Raw genomic sequence first — 21,625 nt, 5'->3', positions numbered from 1 at the left:
CAAACAAAATGGTCCATTTTATGTTGCTGTGTTTTCATTCTTTACCTGACACTCCTCTGTGCTGCCCATCAGTCCTTCTCTCATCTTTATTTTGGTACTGCGGAGTCCCCTTCTCATGACAGCGTGCTCAGTGTGATTGTCAGGGACCGACTGAGTGCTCTGTCACCAGCGGAACATGTTGCACAATATGTTTGTGTGTGTGTGTGTGTGTACGTGCGTGCAACCAGAGGAACGAGTACGGTGCGCTCTATGACCCACTAAGGAGCAGTTCTCAGTGTGAGGACAATGATGAGTCCCTACAACTACAGAGATGATTCTCTCCATTCTCTGTCTTTTAATCCCTGATGAAAGTCTGTCTGGAGTACTTCTCTGTCCTTGTGAGGAGGACACCATGTTTTGTGAGTGCTCTTAACCCTGCTCTGTGCTTTGTTTAGACTGGTGGGACCCTTCATTCTCTGTCTCTCTCTCAATTTAAATTTAAGGTGCTATATTGGCATGGGAAACATATGTTTACATTGCCAAAGCAAGTGAAATAAACAAAAGTGAAATAAACAATAAAAAATGAACAGTAAACATTACATTCACAAAAGAAAAAGACATTTCAAATGTCATATTATGTCTACATACAGTGTTGTAATGATGTGAAAATAGTTAAAGTACAAACAAATATAGGTTGTATTTACAATGGTGTTTGTTCTTCACTGGTTTTGATTTCTTGTGGCAACAGGTCACAAATCTTGCTGCTGTGATTGCACACTGTGAAAGTTCACCCAATAGATATGGGAGTTTATCAAAATTGGATTTGTTTTCGAATTCTTTGTGGGTCTGTGTAATCTGAGGGAAATATGTGTATCACGTTTTAGGCAAGACCCAGATGCAGACAGTGTCGAAGTATCAAAAGTGTATTACTAGAACAGGGGGCAGGCAGAACGACAGGTCAAGGGCAGGCAGAGGTCAGTAATCCAGATCAGAGTCAAAAGATACAGAACCGCAGGCAGTCTCAGAGTCAGGGCAGGCAGAGGTCAATAATCCAGGGCGGTGTGACAAGGTACAGAAAACAGGAGACAAAGGGCTGTGAGACATGGAAAAGACACATGGAAAGTGGGATGGATACGGCGGGTACAGGGCAACAGAGGACGAACAACAGAGGGGCTAATGACCTTAGAGATGGGGAAAGGGCCGATAAACCGGGGGGAGATTTTGCGGGGCTCCAACCGGAGGGGCAGATCCTGGGTGGACAGCAATACCTTCTGCCCGAGACGATACCGGGGAGTCGGGGTCCGGTGGCGGTCCGCTTGTTGTCGATACCTGGAGGTGGTCTTGAGAAGGGCTGACCGGGCTCTCTTCTAGGTACGACGACAGAGGAGGACAAATGTCTGGGCTGAAGGTATGCCAACCTCTTCCTCTTTCTCAGGGATGAGTGGAGGTTGATAGCCCAGGGAACACTCAAAGGGCGAGAGACCCGTGGCAGAACAAGGAAGGGTGTTGCGGGCGTATTCGACCCACACTAGTTGCTGGCTCGAGGTGGTGGGGTTGGCGGAGACCAGGCAGCGAAGTGTCATTTCCAAGTCTTGGTTGGCTCGCTCAGTCTGGTCGTTGGACTGGGGGCGGAACCTAGAGAACAGGCTGGCCGATTACCCAATGAGTGTGCAGAACGCCTTCCAGAACCGGAAAGAGAACTGAGGACCCCAGTCGGAGACCATGTCTACTGGGAGTACATGGATCCGGAAGACGTGCTGCACCATGAGCTGGGAGGTCTCTTTTTTTTTGCAGATGGTAGCTTGGCGAGAGGAATGCAGCTTTGAAAATCCGATCCACTACTGTCAGGATGGCAGTGTTACCATCAGATGGGGGGAGACCCGTGACAAAGTCCAGGGCTATGTGAGACCAGGGACTGTGAGGGACAGGCAGAGGTTGAAGGAGACCAGCCGGAGCTAGCCAAGGAGTCTTGTTCTGCGCACAGACCATGCATGCGGTGACGAACACGGAGACGTTGGGAATCATGGTAGGCCACCAAAAGCATTGTCGCACAAAGGCCAGGGTCTGACAGGAGCCGGGGTGGCAGACAAGCCTGGAGGAGTGGGCCGAACGCTGGGACAGGACAGCCCCCAATTCGACATCCGAAGCATCGGCCTCCACCACGAACTGGCGGGACAGGTCAGGATGAACCAAGATGGGAGCTGTGGTGAAACAGTGTTTGAGATCCTGGAACGCTGGGGACCACGTGAACGGAACCTTGGGAGAGTTGAGTGCAGACAGGGGGGAAGCCAGGGTGCTGTAACCTCGGATAAAGTGCAGATAAAAGTTGAATCCCAGGAAACGTTGCAGGCTGGGGCCAATCCACCACTACTCTCACCTTCCTGGGATCTGTCTGTACACTACCTGCAGTGATGATGTAACCCAGGAAGGGGATGGGGGAGAGATGGAATTCACACTTCTCCGCTTTCACAAAAAGCTGGTTCTCCAGGAGGCGTTGGAGAGCCTGTCGGACATGTAGCACGTGTCCTTTGGCGGAGCGGGAGAAGACAAAGATGTCGTCGAGGTAGACGAAGACGAACCAGTTCAACATGTTGCGGAGAACATCATTAACCAGAGCCTGGAACACAGCAGGGGCGTTGGTAAGGCCAAATGGCATGACCAGATACTTGTAGTGACCGCAAAGTGGCCCGGGCCTTACTGAACACCTCCCGGAGGTCCTGGTACTCCGCGGGAATGACGGAGTACCGGCAATGGCAGCAACTTCCGAGCCCCCAGGCTGCGCTGACTTCAGGCACTGAGAGTGGCAGAACGGGCTCCAACCCATGATGGCACCAGCAGACCAGTCACTAAGGGGATTGTGTTGCAATAAGGGGATTGGCTCTTCTGCAGGTTTATTTCTCTGTAGGTGATGGCTTTTTTTATGGAAGATTTGGGAATCGTTTTCTTTTAGGTGGTTGTAGAATTTAATGGATCTTTTCTTGATTTGGATAATTAGCGGGTATCGGCCTAATTCTGCTCTGCATGCATTATTTTGTGTTTTACGTTGTACACTGAGGATATTTTAGCAGAGTTCTGCATGCACAATCTCAATTTGGTGTTTGTCCCATTTTGTGAATTCTTGGTTGGTGAGCGGACCCCAGACCTCTCTCTCTCTTTCACACACACACAGTGAGAGAAATTGAATGTTTAGAGAGGTGTGTGTGCATGCATGCTTGTCTGTGTTCCAACCTGTGTGTGTGACTGAAGTTTTCATACAGAATATTCAGGGGTTTTCAAGAATGAAAATACATCAGAAATGCCCCAAAGCAAATGATAACTTCAGAGAAAAAGTCCTTCTCAGATAGAAGTACACTGGTCTAAACTGAATATATCCTATTAGCTTTGTTGTGAAAGCCTGTCAGGATGCACGGAGGTGTGTGTGTGTGTGTGTGTGTCCTAGCCTATTTTCACATTAGGAGCTGAGAGGATTCCATCTCTGACTGAATACAGAATACAAGCAGCCTCACACTGTTTTCTATGACAGGGATTTGATGTTTGCTTAGTATCTGGTGATAAAAGCTGCTGGTGTGTTGGAGGGTAAAAACACACATGGTTTGATTCGGTTGTATCAAATCAAACTATTTTGGTGCTGAGATTGAGAATATTAACCAAGAGATGAAATCATTGATAATAACCTGTTTCTAATATCATCATGATGCATTGTATTCCTTTTTTTTAAACAGATTAAGTATTTGAATTGGGTATACACATATGCAGGTCTGAGCTCTTATGTACATTATCCTACAGGGAGTAAGCCGGGCAGCCATTGGACAGTTCTCAAAGTGGTACTTCCCTCCTTCCCATGCACACTCCAGACTATGTGTTATATTGCTGCCTGGCAACCAACTGGACACAGCCCAACTGCACTTTGTGTGTGTCTTATTTTATGTCTATGTGTGTGTTTGTGCACGTGTGAGCAAGCCTGTGTGGCAGGCCTTGTGTGGGAGTGTCCCTGACATTTACTGTGAGCATGTGCGTCTATGACAGCATGTTGTTGAGGGAATGTACGTTTTTTTTTCTCTCTCTCTCTCTCTCTCTCTCTCTTTGTGCTTGTGGGAGTATGTATATTTGGCGGGCTGAACATGCGGGGCTGCTTTTTCAGTAATGAATGCAAGTGTGTGTGTGTGTTTGTGTGTCTCCCAGTCACTCCAAACTCAACTCCAGTCTTGTTAAGAAATTCCACTCCACATAATTGGGTTGTCTTGGCGATCAAATGGCTCCATTCCCAGACTAGATCTCTGGGGATTAAAAAAACTTCTCAATGATCTGTCATCAATTAACTTCCTCAAGACTGACACTTTTACCATCGCACGCCTGGGTCAAAAAATAGAAAAAGAAATGTACTATACAAAAACGTCTCTATAGCTTTATGACACAGACTGAAAAATAATTAACTATGAATGCCTCAACAAGGCCTCTGGGTGAACTTTGTTAAATCACTTACTCTTTGGAAGGAACTGCAGAATGTTATTGGCCAACGATGTTGCACTCAGATTGGTGTGGGTTTTAAGCTCATAAAAAAGACCTAAGAATTTGGATTTCATTTGATGATGATGAATATTGAGTACGTATTATTTACAGTTCAGTCGAGTGTATGTGGTTGGAAGGATGCATTGTTAAGTTTTTTCAGGGGTTGTAACTGTGGATAGTGGACACCAGAACAGAGCATTCTCCAGCAATGTGCTTCTTCGTTTGTATACTCTCTTAGTGAAGGCCTGTGATACTGAGGAAATACTGAGTAAAGGCCCTTTTGCTGACAATTGCATAAATACATTTGAATCATCTCTTATCATTCATTCCAACCAATGTCTTCACATTATACATCTTTGTTATCATAGCATTATGTTTCTCAAATCGCCCTACCATTTACTCAACATTTTGAAATAATGCTTTTCCTTGATGCATTGTTTGTTTGTTGTTGTTTTTTCATAGAGGCCTCTAATCAATACTTGATATCAAAAGAAAAAGTAGTTCCTGGCTGTATTCCCCTGGCATGTGTCCAGGTCTGTATCCGTGGTGATGGTGGAGGAACTCAGGCCACCAGGCTTGGGGTGATGCATCATGGTCAGCTACATGGTGGGGTACAGAGTAAATACACAGATGTGACTGTGTAAGGAGTCCAATCTAAGTAGCCTTCATAACACCTTCATAACATTTCATAATGTCATTAACAACTGATTCAACCAGTGTTATTTCAGGTGGTTGATGACCTGAGATTATAAAGCCTAGAGGATGGTTGTAGAAGTTCCATCCAAAGCAGAGTGTTTGCCTCTGGGTCAAGACAGTTGAGTGGGTATCTGGAGTGAATCTTTCTATATTTAAATGGTCCAAATAAAACTTTATGAAGACTAATAATGTCTAAAGCATACTTTATGAAGACTAATAATGTCTAAAGCATACTTTATGAAGACTAATAATGTCAGAAGAATACTTTATGAAGACTAATAATGTCTAAAGCATACTTTATGAAGACTAATAATGTCTGAAGAATACTTTATGAAGACAAATAATGTCTGAAGAATACTTTATGGAGACTAATAATGTCTGAAGAATACTTTATGAAGACTAATAATGTCTGAAGAATACTTTATGAAGACTAATAATGTCTGAAGAATACTTTATGAAGACTAATAATGTCTAAAGCATACTTTATGAAGACTAATAATGGCTGAAGAATACTTTATGAAGACTAATAATGTCTAAAGCATACTTTATGAAGACTAATAATGTCTAAAGCATACTTTATGAAGACTAATAATGTCTGAAGAATACTTTATGAAGACTAATAATGTCTGAAGAGACTAATAATGTCTGAAGAATACTTTATGAAGACTAATAATGTCTAAAGCATACTTTATGAAGACTAATAATGTCTAAAGCATACTTTATGAAGACTAATAATGTCTGAAGAATACTTTATGAAGACTAATAATGTCTAAAGCATACTTTATGAAGACTAATAATGTCTGAAGAATACTTTCTGAAGACTAATAATGTCAGAAGAATACTTAATGAAGACTAATAATGTCTAAAGCATACTTTATGAAGACTAATAATGTCTGAAGAATACTTTATGAAGACTAGTAATGTCTGAAGAGACTAATAATGTCTGAAGAATACTTTCTGAAGACTAATAATGTCAGAAGAATACTTAATGAAGACTAATAATGTCTAAAGCATACTTTATGAAGACTAATAATGTCTGAAGAATACTTTATGAAGACTAATAATGTCTGAAGAATACTTTATGAAGACTAATAATGTCTGAAGAATACTTTATGAAGACTAATAATGTCTGAAGAATACTTTATGAAGACTAATAATGTCTGAAGAATACTTTATGAAGACTAATGTCTAAAGCACACTTTATGAAGACTAATAATGTCTAAAGCATACTTTATGAAGACTAATAATGTCTAAAGTGCCTTTGTCTTACATGGATTCCACAAATCACTATATGAATTTTTTGCATTATCAATGATTGTCATTTAGAAGTATATTTACGTTTAATTTTGTTTAACGTGAGCTAATAATACTGTAGCAGAATATATTATAAGGTGTGTGTGTGTGCAACCAGAGGAACGAGTACGGTGAGCTCTATGACCCACTAAGAAGCAGTTCTCAGTGTGAGGACAATGATGAGTCCCTACAACTACAGAGATGATTCTCTCAATTAGGACTAATTCTAAAAAGAAGTGTGCAGACAAAATATATTTAAAACCAGGTGTAACAGACTATAATATCAGTGAATGTGATGAGGGTGGAAAATAGGACAGGAGGGGTAAAAAATAGACAGGGTCCCCTTATGATAAACACCAAGTTTATGCTGAAAAGAAAAAAAAGAAAGATCCCAACCCCCCCTCTCCTCTGTCTGCCTCTCTCTATATTCTAGCAGCACACAGCAACACTCCTCCCTCCCTAGCCAATATAGTCAGTCAGGCTTCTGGCCCCCACCCCCACACCTCCCCCCTTTTACAGCCTGTCTGTCCTTCCTCCCTTAATGCACATTTCAGAGAAAAAAAATAAACAAAACTTAAACTAAGGGGATCCCCTTTCCCATTCTAGTCAGTAGTATGAGCCTGGCCGCTGTAACTCTTCGCCAGAAAGCCCTGCATTGTAGAGGAGAAAAGGGCTGTGCTGAGCTGTGCCTGCGCTGCCCATCCCCCACGCGCTGATAGCAAAGTTCTGCTGCTTTTGCAAGCAGAGAGAGGCTGCTGCTGCTAGGAGAGAACACGAGGCAGGCAGGCGGGCGGAGAGAATGAGGAGAGGGGGTGGGGAGGGAGAGAGGGAGAGAGCAGCAGAGTGGGGAAGAGGAGAGCGTGGCTGTTGTCATTTGATTATTTACTTTATTCTTTCTCAAAATCTCCTCTTGATTTATCCTATAGGCTATTCTACGAAACCACACACACATTTTCAACGGTTAATTTTGCTTTAGATATAGCATTATATGTAGGCTTTTTCAGTGGCTCACACTGTTTGTTTTCTCTCAATTTCTATTTCAATTTTGTTTTCTCTCTCACTCTGCTTTTCTCTTTTTTATCTTCACTTCCTGCTCTGTGACTGGCTCAGTCCATCCCCCATCCTTCTTCCCTTTTTCTATCCTTCTTTCTCTAGCTCTCTCTCTGTCTCTCAATTCAATTCCATTCAAAAGGCTGTATTGGCATGGGAAACATATGTTTACATTGCGAAAGCAAGTGAAATAGATAATAAACAAAAGTGAAATAAACAATAAAAATGTACAGTAAACATTACACACTCTCGCTCTCTCTCTCTCTCTCTCTCTCTCTCTCTCTCACACACACACTGTAATGTATTGCTTTCCTCTCCACATATCAAGCCCTCTGCTTTTGCTAGTTGTTTCGTTCTCTCAGCACATGGCAGGAGTCAATCCCAATCTTAATACTATGTAACTGTGTGAATATATTGTTGATACGATGCAATTATAAACATAGACTTATATTGTGTGTAGAATTATATAGTCTCCCAGTAACATATTCATATGTGTGTCTACTCTGTATAAAATGAAAACTAAATGCATTATAACTATGCAGATTGAAGCTTTAAGACAAATCTATATAGCCTGTAATGGAAATAATTTATGATTTACAGATTATGTGGTTGTCCACAAAATAGCCGAAATGCTGGGTGTTATGAATTATGTTCCATTTATAAGTCACATTATTTATCATGTTCTGCTATAGTCTCTCTAGGACTAGCTCTATAACCCCTTCAAAATAAACAGAATACATCCTTTATCCCTGCTTGTTGTAGCCTAGTCGCCTCCTACCTACTGGTTGAATCCGCTCCGTGTTTTGCGTTCATCTGAACGCTTCAGTAAAATGGCTGTGTCTCGCCAAGCCTCGTGCTGGTTTGGTCGGTTTCTTGCTCACACTCTCGTTCTGTAAGAGAAGCCTTCCCACATTCTCTGTTGGTTAATTTAATTCCCTGGATCCTTATTTATATTCTTCCAGTAACTTTCCAGTCGAATCGGAGACGGGAGTGGATGCCGGATTAGGTCCGGAGGTAGGGGGAATGATCCGGGACACGGGTACATTGTTATAAACAATTGTATTTATGTTCAATGCTATTCAGAGAGCTCGATTGTGAGTGACTCGCTGTGAGAGGCAGAGAGGGATATCATGGCCGCGCAGGTCGCTAGCGTCGCCACTCTCAACACTAGCCCGCCATCCGAACTTAAAAAGCCGGATCGGGACCCACTGGAGGAGTCGGTACCGGGAGAGAAACAACATGTAAATAAGGAACCGGGATCTGACAACGGATCTCCTGGACAGAAGGATCTGCAGGACGGGGCCGATGCTGGAAATGTAGGGGGAGGAGGGGAGCCTGACATGAAGAACGGGAATTCGTCCAGGGTGAATAATAATAACAACCAGAATGATACTGGGGGACCGGAGGGGAATAACCACTCCGGGATGGGCCATCACCACCAGGGCTCATTCCCTCCACCTCCTTACGGTTACAACCAGCACTACAGCCGGGGCCCTTTTCATCAACATGGCGGACAACAAAGCCCTGGCATGGCAGCTGCAGCGGGGCCGGCAGTGCAACCAGGTAACATGATGGACCCATACCCGCCCAACTCACACGAGCACGGCTTCCCCAACCATTTTAACAACTACAGCCCCTTCCCGAACCGGACTTCTTATCAGGGCCAAGGATACGCCATGAATTCCCCGCGTAATAACCAGCCCCCGGCGGCTGGGGGGCAGCCAGGCAAGCAACAGCCAGCAGGCGGAACTACAGCTATGGCTGCCTCGTACAATAATCAGAGGTATAACATAGGAAACCTACAACCCACGTCTACCCCGACTTTAAATCAGCTTCTAACGTCTCCCAGCTCAACGAGGACCTACCAGAATTACCCACAAGGAGACTATAGTAACCAGGAAGGGGCTAGCAAGGGAGCAGCAGATATGGCCAGCAGTCAGTATGGTGGGGGCCATCCGGGTTGGCAACAAAGGACCCACCATCCGCCTCCAATGAGCCCAGGGAACACGGGACCTGGGAACACGGGACCTCTGAACAGAAACCAGGTAAACTTTTCTCTCAGTACTGGTGCACTTTGAGCAAGTTGCAGATAGCTCTGTGTAGCAGTGAAGGGTTGCAATGGAACAGCCATTGCCCATGTAGCTTAGCTAGGTAGCTCTCTAAAATGGCTGCCTCTGTTTTCTCCTTACACCACCTCATTTTAGAGTATTTAAACAGAGAAACAAGCCATGTCTGTGCTAAAATACCAAACTCACTGAGCTGGTAAAGATGTGTAGCTTCTGCCTGGTCAGGGGCAAATGGGACACGTTTGAGAGGAGAAATTGGAAGGCTATAAATGTGTATTTTCCTTTCTTAGCAAAGCGTGTACTGTATAAAGCGCAATGACAGTTATTTCTCCAGCTAACGTTAGCTATGCCGCTAACGAATCACTGCTAAATGTATTTGTATGCTATATCCACTCCATGTAGCCCTGAAGTTTGTTGCAAGCTTTCACACCAATTTTAAACGGCAAGATGTAAATGACACATGACGTAAGATTATATTGGAATAGTTTGTTAGAAGCAAGCAGAACGAATTGTATAGCCAAAAGTACACCTGACTGTGGTCGACGTTTGTAAATGTAGCAAATAACTATCCTTCAGTTGGAACATTTCCCCCGCCAGCTTGTTATATTGTATCTTCTGATGATTGTTCCGATTGTTACATTATAGTTAACGACAGAGAGACGTTATATTTTGCCCCTGTATTCCGGAGTTGTCTCAGTACCGGTAGTAAACACGGCCAGTGATTTGAGAAGGAGCAGATTGCTTTGCTTTGGGATTTGAATTATGGAGGTAAAATCCTTCTGTCAAAGCCAGGAGACAGTTGGTCTTAGGTTGACATGCTAGCTGAGATCTGATTGGCTCCCCATCCCCTGCTCCTGGCCATTTGTAACTGCGTCCAATGTAACGCTGTAGAAATCACCCACATCAGCTCATGTACTCTGGCAGTGTCAAGATGACATTACGCATATAATTCACGCGCTTTAGCCTGTTTAACCGTCTGTGCATGACATTTAGCCTACTTGATATGCAAGCAAAATATGTTTGTATTGCGGTCAGCGTGCAGCGGCCTACATTTCAGCTGTAATGCGTGTGTCCAAGCATGCTAAATAAAATAACAATGTGCAAAATATACTTTATGGATGGTTTCATTGAACACATTATGTTGTGTAAGTCCCTCTGCAGTAATTTGCATGATGACTGTATTGCCTGCCACTCAAATAATACAGTACAGCTAAATTTGTTTAGTGTACATTTACGTAAAATCTCAGCTGTAGCCATGCAAAAATGCTGTGTTCATACTTATACATACATGCATGTACAGCTCCACAGGCAGATTGGAGATGTGGCAGACCTCTAGTGCTGATTCTGGAACAGCAGAGGGAGTAGGTGTGGCTGTTTCCCCCATGCTAGAATAGTGTTCCTAGCTGATCTAGGATAATCTTGTAGAGGAGAGACAGGAGTTATGTGGTTCTGTTTGAGAATCTGACTGGTGTTCTGTGGTTCTACAGTGTGTTTCAGAATGGGTTGTATTCTTTGAGAGAATCTGACTGGTGCGCTGTGGTTCTACAGTGGGTTTCAGAATCTGACTTGTTTTCTGTGAGGAGAATCTGACCTGTGTTCTGTGAGGAGAATCTGACCTGTGTTCTGTGAGGAGAATCTGACCTGTGTTCTGTGAGGAGAATCTGACTTGTGTTCTGTGAGGAGAATCTGACTTGTGTTCTGTGAGGAGAATCTGATGGCTGCAGTAATTGTAGTGTTTACAAGCAGCCAAGGTGTCAGCCAAGTGTCACTGCTTTGTTCACTGGGTTACTATGATTACTTTCACATGTGATGCTGCACAGTGTGTAACCATGTCAACAGACAAATGGTGTATTCCGGTTTTAGAATATCATCAACCACGTGTAGGCTAGCTATAGCGTTGACCTCCTGAATATTGAATAGCTAGGCCTATTTGTAATTTCTATCCATTGAAGTTTCGATGGAATTTGTTGATTTCCGTTTCTTGGCAATTGTCATTTGCCGTTGTTAGCCCTAAATGTTCATATAATATTCAACATTATAAAACATTATATCAACATTTTAAACAAGTTATTGGTTAGCACGGTAGTTCATTACCCTTTTTGATTACTGTACCACCATTTTAATTATTCAGTTTTATTATTCTCCCCACAGAGACTTGCATGATGCCTCGTGGAATACCTGTCTTAAAGACACCTATCAAATCAAATTTAATTTGTTACATGCGCCGAATACAACAGGTGTAGTAGACCTTACCATGAAATTCTTACTTACAAGCCCTTAACCAACAAAGCAGTTAAAGAAATAGAGTTAAGAAAATATTTACTAAATAAACTGAAATCATTTTTGTTATTATCAAATCACATAACACAAGAAAATTACATAACAATAACGAGGCTATGTACAGGGGATACTGGTACCGAGTCAATATGCGTGGGTATAGGTTAGTCGAGGTAATTTGTAAAGTGACTATGCATAGATAATAAACAGAGAGTAGCAGCAGTGTAAAAACAGGGCGAGGGGGGTCAATTTAAATAGTCTGGTGGCCATTTGATTAATTGTTCAGTAGTCTTATGGCTTGGGGGTTGACGCTGTTAAGGAGCCTTTTGGTCCTAGACCTGGTAGCTAGTTCATGCATCTAGCTACCAATCATGAAGCATGTTACATTTATTGTAGCATTCGTGTCAATACAATACAGCTTCAATGCTCTTCATTGTGGCAATGTCATATCAGCTAGTGTCAATTCAGTCAACAATGTAATGGCATTTTATCCTCTAGACGGTCAGATGCCGAGCAGTTGTCGTACCAGACGGTGATGCAACCGGTCAGGATGCTCTCCATGGTGCAGCTATAGAACTTTTTGAGGATCTGGGGACCCATGCCAAATCTTTTCAGTCTCGTGAGGGGAAAAGGTGTTGTCGTGCCCTCTTCACAACTGTCTCTCAACCTGCTCCATATCAGCCTTCGTCGATGTTAATGGAGGCCTGTTCGCCCCTCCTTTTCCTATAGTAAACTATCAGCTCCTTTTTGTCTTGCTCACATTGAGGAAGTGGTTGTTGTCCTGGCACCACACTGCCAGGTCTCTGACCTCCTCCCTATAGGCTGTCTCGTTGTTGGTGATCAGGCCTACCACTGTTGTGTCGTCAGCAAACCTAATGATGGTGTTGGAGTCGTGCTTGGCCACGCAGTCGTGGGTGAACAGGGAGTACAGGAGGGGACTAAGCATGCACCCCAGAGGGGCCCCAGTGTTGCGGATAGGCGTTGCAGATGTTTTTGCATACCCTTACCACCGGTGGGCGGCCCGGCGGATGTCCAGGATCCAGTTGCAGAGGGAGGTGTTTAGTAACCCAGGGTCCTTAGCTTAGTGATGAGCTTTGTGGGCACTATGGTGTTGAACGCTGAGCTGTAGTCAATGAACAGCATTCTCACATAGGTGTTCCTTTAGTCCAGGTGCGTAAGGGTAGTGTGGAATGCGATTGAGATTGCATCATCTGTGGATTTGTTGGGGCGATATGCGAATTGGAGTGGGTCTAGGGTTTCTGGCATGATGGTGTTGATGTGAGCCATGACCAGCCTTTCAAAGCACTTCAGGCTACTGACGTGAGTGCTACGGGCGGTAATCATTTAGGCAGGTTACCATTGCTTTCTTGGGCACAGGGACTATGTTGGTCTGCTTGAAACATGTAGGTATTACAGACTCGGTCAGGTAGAGGTTGAAAATGCCAGTGAAGACACCTGCCAGTTGGTCCGGGCATGCTTTGAGTACGCGCCCTGGGAATCCGTCTGGCCCTGTGGCTTTATGAATGTTGACCTGTTTAAAGGTCTTGATCTGATCACATTAGCTACGGAGAGCGTGATCAAACAGTCATCTGGGATAGCTGGTGCTCTCATTCATGCTTCAGTGTTGCTTGCCTCGAAGCAAGCATAAAAGGCATTTAGCTCGTCTGCTAGGTTCACGTCACTGGGAAGACCACTGCTGGGTTTCCCTTTGTAATCCGTAATATTTTTCAAGCCCTGCCACATCTGACGAGCTCTAGCCGGTGTGGTAGGATTAAATCTTAGTCCTGTATTGACGCTTTGCCTGTTTGATGGTTTGTCTAAGGGTGTAGCGGGATTTCTTATAAGCATCCAGATTAGTGTCCCGCTCCATGAAAGCGACAGCTCTAGCCTTTAGCGGTGCTGCTGTTGCCTGTAACCCATGGCTTCTGGTTGGGAAATGTACGTACGGGCACTGTGGGGATGACATTGTCGATGCACTTATTGATGAAGCCGGTGACTGCGGTGGTATACTCGATGCCATTGCATGAATCGTGGAACATAGTCCAGTCTGTGCTAGCAAAACAATCCTGTAGCTTAGCATGTGTGTCATCTGACCACTGCCGTATTGAGCGAGTCACAGTTACTTCCCGCTTTAGTTTTTGCTTGTAAGCAGGAATCAGGGAGATAGAATTATGGTCAGATTTGACAAATGGAGGGCGAGGGAGAGCTTTGTACACGTCTCTGTGTGTGGAGTAAATGTGGTGCAGTCCCCCCCCGCCCCCCCCTCCCCTCTGGTTGCACGTGACATGCTGGTAGAAATGAGGTAAAACGGATTTAAGTTTGCCTTCATTAAAGTTTGTTCTTTCTCTCAGGTGTTTGCAGACTCCTGTTAATTCTCCTCTATGCAGGCTGTGTAGTGGACAATTTAATACCCAGGACTGCAATTTGTGATTCATTCAGCCACGGTTCTGCATGTGGAGATGCTGGAGATTCAAAGAAATTAGAATTATGCAGTTTCAAGTGGCAATCTCCTCTGAGAGACTTGTGTTAAATCAAGTTATGTTGTTAAAATCCGATCTGTGATTGACAGATGTTATTCTTGAATTGTGCTGCTCACATAAACTCGTTCTCCAACGGTTGATACACCAGAATAGAAATGCTTTTGCCTCTCCTCAGCTCCCTAGATGCCTTTTCATTAATTTGCTGTGCCTGCCTAGGCTACAATATCACTATGTTACTGACTTTTAATGCCTTTAAGTTGTTTCTGTATTTGGTGTTCATGCATTTCTATAGATCTGTGTACAGAGTTCACCACTGTATTTCCCTGCTCTATGGCCAGGTTGTTAGGGGGGTGGTGCTGAGACTGTGGGACTTGGAGTAGATGGCAAAATAGTTTTTCCTTTCCGCTGTGCTTGCTCTTTTGGGGTCTCGTCTCAATTACGGCAAAGCACTTTGTGACAAATGTTGCTTTTAATTAATTAATTTATTGATTGATGGAGAAGCCAATTGCTTGATTAAGATCGGGTGAGGCAAAGATGAAGCTGTGAGAGATGTCTAACCTAATATCAGTGGGCTAATTGGTCCCTTTGGTTGTAAAGCCTAGCCTAACGGTTGACTCTGATGTCTGCCGACAAACAGACCCAGTTGTTTTCTGGGAGAGAACCACGTGTCAGGCTGAAATCAAATCTGGTTAGTGTCCATTTACTTTGACAATAAAAACCTTGAAATAATAGTATCTACCAACGTGGACATATGGTAGTGATCCAGACAGTACATTCAGTTAAAGGTTGTGTCTGTCTGTGGTATTGAAGTTTGACTGAGGGCCTTGATGTGATAGTGGACCAAAGTCCAAGTGAAGTCTCTGTTCGACCGGCTTTGGTCTGTTTCCCTGCACTATGAACTTGCCTGCCCATACTGACGGGTGATGACTTCAATTTGTGGAATCTTATAGGTAAATATTGATAGGAGCATGATTACTGATTTTTAAGGTGAATGTTGTCAATCTCTGCAACCAAGATGTACTGGAGAGGACCAGAGTTGAGAAACACTGCTGTAGCCGGTGAGGTGGTGTGCTGTGTAGCCAGTGGACTGGACAGGAGGTGTGTTCTACTGTATTCTGGCTGTGCATTCAAAGATTCTCTCCACTAATTTCTCTCCCTCTCTGTCTGCAGTGCTGAGTAGTGATTAGCCACACGGCCAGGACAGCACGCTGCCTCATAACACTCTGTTTGTGTGTGCACGCCCTGTGTGACGGGCTGGTGTGTGTGTGTGTGAGTGAGGGAGAAAGAGTAAGAGTGTCAGTGATACCCTGGGGGGGAGGGTGTTTTTGTGAATGATCTTTGGCTGCCTGTGACAGCTGTGTGTGTGTGTCCTTGGCAGTGTGTGTCTGTGTGTTCCTGTGTGGCAGAAGCCTCAGGAGGATCCTCTCTCAGTGACCTGCTCCACGTGCCACCAGCCATCCGTCTCTTCTCTTCAGTAACACGGTACTGAAGTCTTTCTCCATCCCTGAAACAACAGTCTAGGAGGTGGCGCAAACGAAGAATAGTCTCTCCCGTCTTCATTTATTTACTGTGACCCTACATTATTCTCTCATTCCACACGTTGTGTCCACCGTTGTTACCTACCATCATCAGTTCACTTTGTACCTGTTTTTCCCCATCCTCAAAACATTCACTCTCCTTGTACTTGTACCAGCCACTGCCCTTAGAGCAGCGGTATGGGATTGGGACCATGCTAGTGGTCTACCACTAGGTGAAGCATACAAGGTGTGCAGCTTAAGACATAAATGCTAGCATTTATTTAAGACTACGCACAAAAAAAGAAAAAAGAAAGGCAAACTCATTGAAAATGTAGTCAAATTCCTCTTTCCTCTTGTCTCTCCATGTTTGGACAAAATGTCAAACTTGGGCTGTTACTCTGGTCCAGGTTGGAATGTACAGCTAATTAAAGCATTGAATTGTAAATTTTTTTTTTTTTTTAAATGCACTAGATTAGAATATGCTTCTCTCCTAGCTAGCGCGGCGCTGCAGACTTTATTTGCATAACGTATTGTGTGTTTTATGGAGAAACAGGTTAACCTTTAAATGTGTGGCTGTTGAGGGGGGAATGGCGTCTCAGTTGTTGATTCTGGGGGGGTAGGTAGATTGTTACTTTACCTCACATCGTTTCATACACAGCTCTGCTCAGGACTTAGGCTAGCTCTCTGTGCTAAAATGACATTGGCTTCATGAGGGGTGGGAAAGCAGACGTTGGAGGGTTTTCTTGCAATGCATTTTGGGGAATAACATCATTGACCAGGTTAAAGTTAAATGGTACAGTTACTGGTAGGGCAAGGCAACTACCATTTTCTTCTGAAACCTGTTAGTACCGTTTCTCCTTGGGTCTCGGCCTCCACCAGCATGTAGTCCAGGTCCAGGTGTAGGTGTGGCAGGCTGCAGCGTTTATCTCCTGCCATGCACCAACCTCTCCACAACCCCAGAATTTGCATGCCTCAGGCCTAACTATGGCTTAACGAAGTGTGTGTATCGCTAACTGTTGGTGCTTCGTTCCATTGAAGCACTGGATGTGCAAATTCACCAGTCCAACGGTTCTAATCCCCCTCTGAGGCAGGCTTACCTACACTGGCGACCAACTACCGGTACTTGAGTCAGTTGAGACTAGGGGGAATGACATCACTGTCAGTCAGGTGTTGTGTGACTAAGAGTGTTAGTGGGTTAGGCTTGTGACCCAGCCAGTTCCTTAAGCACCTTCTGTTCCTCTCTGCCTGCCTGGCTTGGCCCCGCTGGCTTTGTTCAGATGGTTATTTCAGGCATGTAAATGGTAGTATAGTGACTGAGTGACACACTTATACAGTAAGGTGTCATCCATGCCAGGCCACTGTGGTCATCGTGGCTGATAGTCAGGCTGGTATAAACACTGAGGACATCATCTGACCTGTGGCCATATGGCTGGGACGTCATGGTATTGTCTTACCTCTTTGGCTGATGCATAAAACAGGCCCACTCTACGGGTTAAAATAAAGGTTAGCCTAATGTGCCACATTGATTTTAACCACTAACCCTAACCATGACATTACCCCTAAAACTAAGCCAAAATAATTCCTCATTAGCTGCTTATATGTCTTCACTTCTGGGTTGGTGGCAATGGCGTGGCCAATGAAATTCGAGCAGAGGTGGGACGTTGGTTGACCAATCAAAAAGCAGAATTATTCTAATCTTGGGTTGTACTCTATGGCGTGAGCCTGTTTCATTTCTTCCTCAGTCCAACCACCAGCACCCCCAGCCTCACTTCAAGTCAGGAATGGTGATCTGGCTAGAAGATGGGTCTGACAGTAACAGGTTAATGTTCTGCAGTGAAGGGTCTTGTTCAATATCTTCTATCATTGACCTAATACTAATACCTAATCCTTCTGCCTATAGAAGAAGGAAAAAGTCGGAAACAAATACCAAAAAAAAAAAAAAAAAATTATTAGATTTATTTAACCATTTAACTAGGCAAGTCAGTTAAGAACAAATTCTTATTTTCAATGACGGTTCAGGGGCAGAACGACAGATTTTTACCTTGTCAGCTTGGGGGTTAGATTTTGCAACCTTTCGGTTACTAGTCCAACGCTCTAACCACTAGGCTACCTGCCGCCCCATTTCCTCTGTCAAATGGGAGAATTATTTGTTGTCGCTGAATAGATAGAAGAAAGTCAGACAATTTGATCTGTAATATTGTGTTTAGTGTGTGACGGCGACCGCTTTGTTCTTCTCTCAACCTAAGCCAGACAGTACTTTGCAGACCATATTTGGTTAATACTACATTTGAAGAAGGGTAGCCTATCTAGTCTAATAGCAGAGTTCAACATCCAGGTGGTTTGTCTGGCCCGAATGAAGAAAATGACTAGGCCCCTCTGGATCAGCTCACAGGGAAGAGAATGGTGATCATAAGAGCCTCCCATCTTTTATGTAGGTTTTAGGCTCAGAACTTAAGGCCTGGTAACCCTGTTTCATCCCGTTCGCATCCAACGGGGTTGAAATGAAGCGTTTTTAATCTGTGGGGTGTGTGACCTGTTGTAGTTTTGTTTTGTTCTGTAGATCTTTAGAGTTCTTGCGAACTGCTGGAGGAATATCTCTGTGTGTGTGTACTGCTGTATTAGCTGTGTGGTGCCTCAGACTCTCTGTCCACGTGTGTGTGCTCAGACCATAGGAGAGTAAGCAGGAGAGGTTTTTCTTGTTTAATTCCAGAGTCATGTGGCGGTCAGCTTGGAGTTCTAACCACTGCTGTTGTGTGGCAGGCCAGAACATGGCATGGGTTTAACTTTCCTTTTGTTTACATTTAGCTCTTTAACTGATATGGATGGTTGCAGACCCGCTCAGTGAAATTACTATTTGGCCCACCAGACATAATATTTTCTTTTAAAAATCAACGGGTAAATCGACTGTTAATAGACATTGTTTTTCTTAGCGGTTACGTTAGTTTGTAAAGTGTTTCACCAACTCTTGCTTTAGGCCTGTGATAGTCCGGGGAACAGGGATGGCATACTGACATACTGGTATAGAAAGTGTTCTTATGGTTGTTCTTGCTCCTCTCTTCATACACTTTTGTGAGTATTCTTTTTCCTTAGCATGTGTGAACACTCATTGGATTAGGCCTGTTCAGTAGGTTTGCAAGTTATTTCTTAGGCTCGAAGTAGCTGTTCTAAGTACCTTAACGTCCGTGTTTGATTGATATACTCAAAGCCAACCATGAAGTCATGGGGTGTAAGTGACAGTGATGGCCGTCTAAGGGGGCCCCTGAGTGCGGGGGCCCCTGAGTGAGTGTGTCGGTGTGTGCAGGGCTTTACAACAGAACAATAGTCTGTGTAGATCCTAGGCCATGTGGAGGATTAAATTATCAGGACTTGTTTATCGTCAGCCCCAAGCCCATCTGTTTGAGTCCACCGTGACACACACAGACCAGTATCATCAGTCCCTCCACCACCCTCAAAGGCCAAGAGTGTTCTGGCTTTCCTCTATGCAGATTAGCCATGTGCTAATTGCATTTATTTATTTTTAGGGGGAAAGAGGAAAGAAAGGAGGGAGGAGTTTCCTTAAAGCGATTGATTAGATGACTGGGCAGAGAGCAAGGGAGGGACAGTGTGTGAGAGTGTGGAGTCGAGAGGGAGGGACAGAGGGGGACAGTGTGGTGGAGAGGGGGACAGAGTGTGGGGAGCGCTGTATGACATTTGACATGTCTTTATTCTTTTGGAACTTCTGTGAGTGCATTGTTTACTGTACATTTTTGTCTACTTCTTGCTTTGGCAATATTAACAGATGTTTCCCATGCCAATAAAAGCCTTGAATTGAAATTGAAATTCAGAGGGACCGTGCGGGGGGAGAGAGAGGGAGAGAACCGTGTGGGGTAGAGCGAGAGAGAGCGGACCTTCTGGGGTAGAGCGAGGGAGGGAGAGAACCGTGTGGGGTAGAGCGAGGGAGGGAGAGAACCGTGTGGGGTAGGGAGAGAACCGTGTGGGGTAGAGAGAGGGAGGGAGAGTCTCTAGACTGTCATAAACCTTTGAACGTCTCCAGCCACTATCTTTTTACTGTCGTTCTCACCAGTCAGTTTAGAAGTGAACACACTTGCACATGATCTCAGAATGCAGGCTACACAACAGCAACAAACATGCCTCTGCAAACTCATCTGATCTCACAATACCATGTCACGATACTTAGGTGCCGACACCATGTATACATTTTCCAAACATATTGCTCACCATATGTCTGCTGTAGAGAGACAAGGGAGCATGATAAAACAACGTTTGATCAGTCAGGGAATGCTGAAAACATGTTGGCTCACTTTAAAAAAAGAAGATGGAGAACAAGCTATAGGATGAAAAATAACGCTGTTTTGGTGCAGGTAGCGCCAACTAGCGCTAGCTAATGCTAGGCCTACCTACAGTAGCACCATTCATTTTTTGTGTGCAAATTAATAGTTTGAGACAAATATGAAAATTGCAGGATTTGTTAATGGCTATTGTCAAATTAACCATGACAAAAAAGGTAGAGGACATCAATTGATTTATGACACGTTGAAATACCAACCTTTGTGTGTCTGTCATTCTATTCAAAGCAACACGTTTCATTCAGTCACTAGACTGTTGCTCAGTTGTACAGTACTCCATAGGTGAGTTAAGGAGCAGAATAACATAACAAGCCTTGACCTCCATCCAGGAGAATGAAAAGACAAGTATCTCTTTCTCGCACACGCCGCAAGGGGATCCTAGGGCCTCGGACTCAGACTGGGCAGTATGTATGTGTGTGTCAGACATTTGAACAACTTCAACAATATAAGGAAATGCTTGCAAGTAAACCGATCAATGAAAGAATGGTATAGATGATTTTCAGTCACCTGACTGGGGTTGGATGACACTCCTGTGAGGCTGGTAAACTAATGACTGTGATTTTGTTTTTACCTAATTTGAACGAATAAAACCATTTTTAAACGTCAAACCTGAAAGTGGTTGCAGACAGTATTTACCTTTTCTAGCCAGAGGACAGCTAGAGGGTCGTGTGGCTGGCTGCCTCTGCACATCCAGTCAGACTCCGAGAGAGACTGGGTTAAAAGTGCGGTCACAGGAGAATAGCTCCCTGTGGTGGGGTCCTGTAATGACCCTAGGGAGTATAGTAACACACATACTCTCTGTCTGTGAACCTGGGGTAGCCCTGGAGAGAGAGGCCTGCCCTGTGGGTGACTGGGCTGGCTGGAGGTAAAATGTGGAGTGGATGAATGTGTTATCTCCTTATGCTGACCCCACCCCCCCCATGGGACCAGTTCCCTAGCCTCTCCCACATACCGCCAGTGTCATTCATACGGTGCCAAAACGGCGTTATTAAAGCAGGAAAAGAAGAGAGGAGAGGAGCCAGTCTCTGGCCCAGGTTCAAACGTTATACAGCTGGGACCTGTTATGTTTCAGGCACACTGCCCTCTCCCTCCTCTCTGGTCTGGGCTATAAATACATTATGGTTGTCTTCCTATAACCAGGGACTGAGGTTTGATTTGGCAGGGGAAAACATGATGGATGAATAACCGTGGGAAGCAGTGAGAAGGCCTTGTGTCTGTGTTGCCCACCTGTCTTGGTGTCCAAGAGGCTCAAGGTGTTGCTGCCTGGTACTTCAAAGCATCCTCTCTCTCTACTAGCATCCCCTCTCTGATTGTATGCTGGCGGTCGCCGCCAGTGGCATTTACATGAAAAGAGACAGACTGGCTTAGATGTATAAGAAAACAACAGGTATTGAAGTCAAATCAAGTGTTAT

General features: G+C 44.3%; 1 protein-coding gene across 3 annotated transcripts in view; it reads left to right on the top strand.

Moving 5' to 3' along the window:
• LOC110488185 (AT-rich interactive domain-containing protein 1A) overlaps positions 1-21,625 on the top strand; it is a 67,781-nt gene that overhangs the window by 6,845 nt on the left and 39,311 nt on the right. For 2 of the 3 annotated variants that reach the window (XM_036971646.1, XM_036971645.1), the window contains exon 1: positions 8,327-9,572. The exons of the other annotated variant lie outside the window; for it this stretch is intronic. In XM_036971646.1, coding sequence (XP_036827541.1) covers positions 8,658-9,572 — 915 coding nt within the window. In that variant the 5' untranslated portion in view covers positions 8,327-8,657. Of the gene's footprint in view, positions 1-8,326; positions 9,573-21,625 lie in introns of those variants that run through there. 3 annotated transcript variants of the gene reach the window in all.

This window comes from Oncorhynchus mykiss, chromosome 32 (genome assembly GCF_013265735.2).
Source record: "Oncorhynchus mykiss isolate Arlee chromosome 32, USDA_OmykA_1.1, whole genome shotgun sequence".
NCBI classification, from domain to species: domain Eukaryota; kingdom Metazoa; phylum Chordata; class Actinopteri; order Salmoniformes; family Salmonidae; genus Oncorhynchus; species Oncorhynchus mykiss.
Note: the sequence above shows the minus strand (reverse complement) of the source record. Positions and strands in the feature narration are given on the sequence as shown.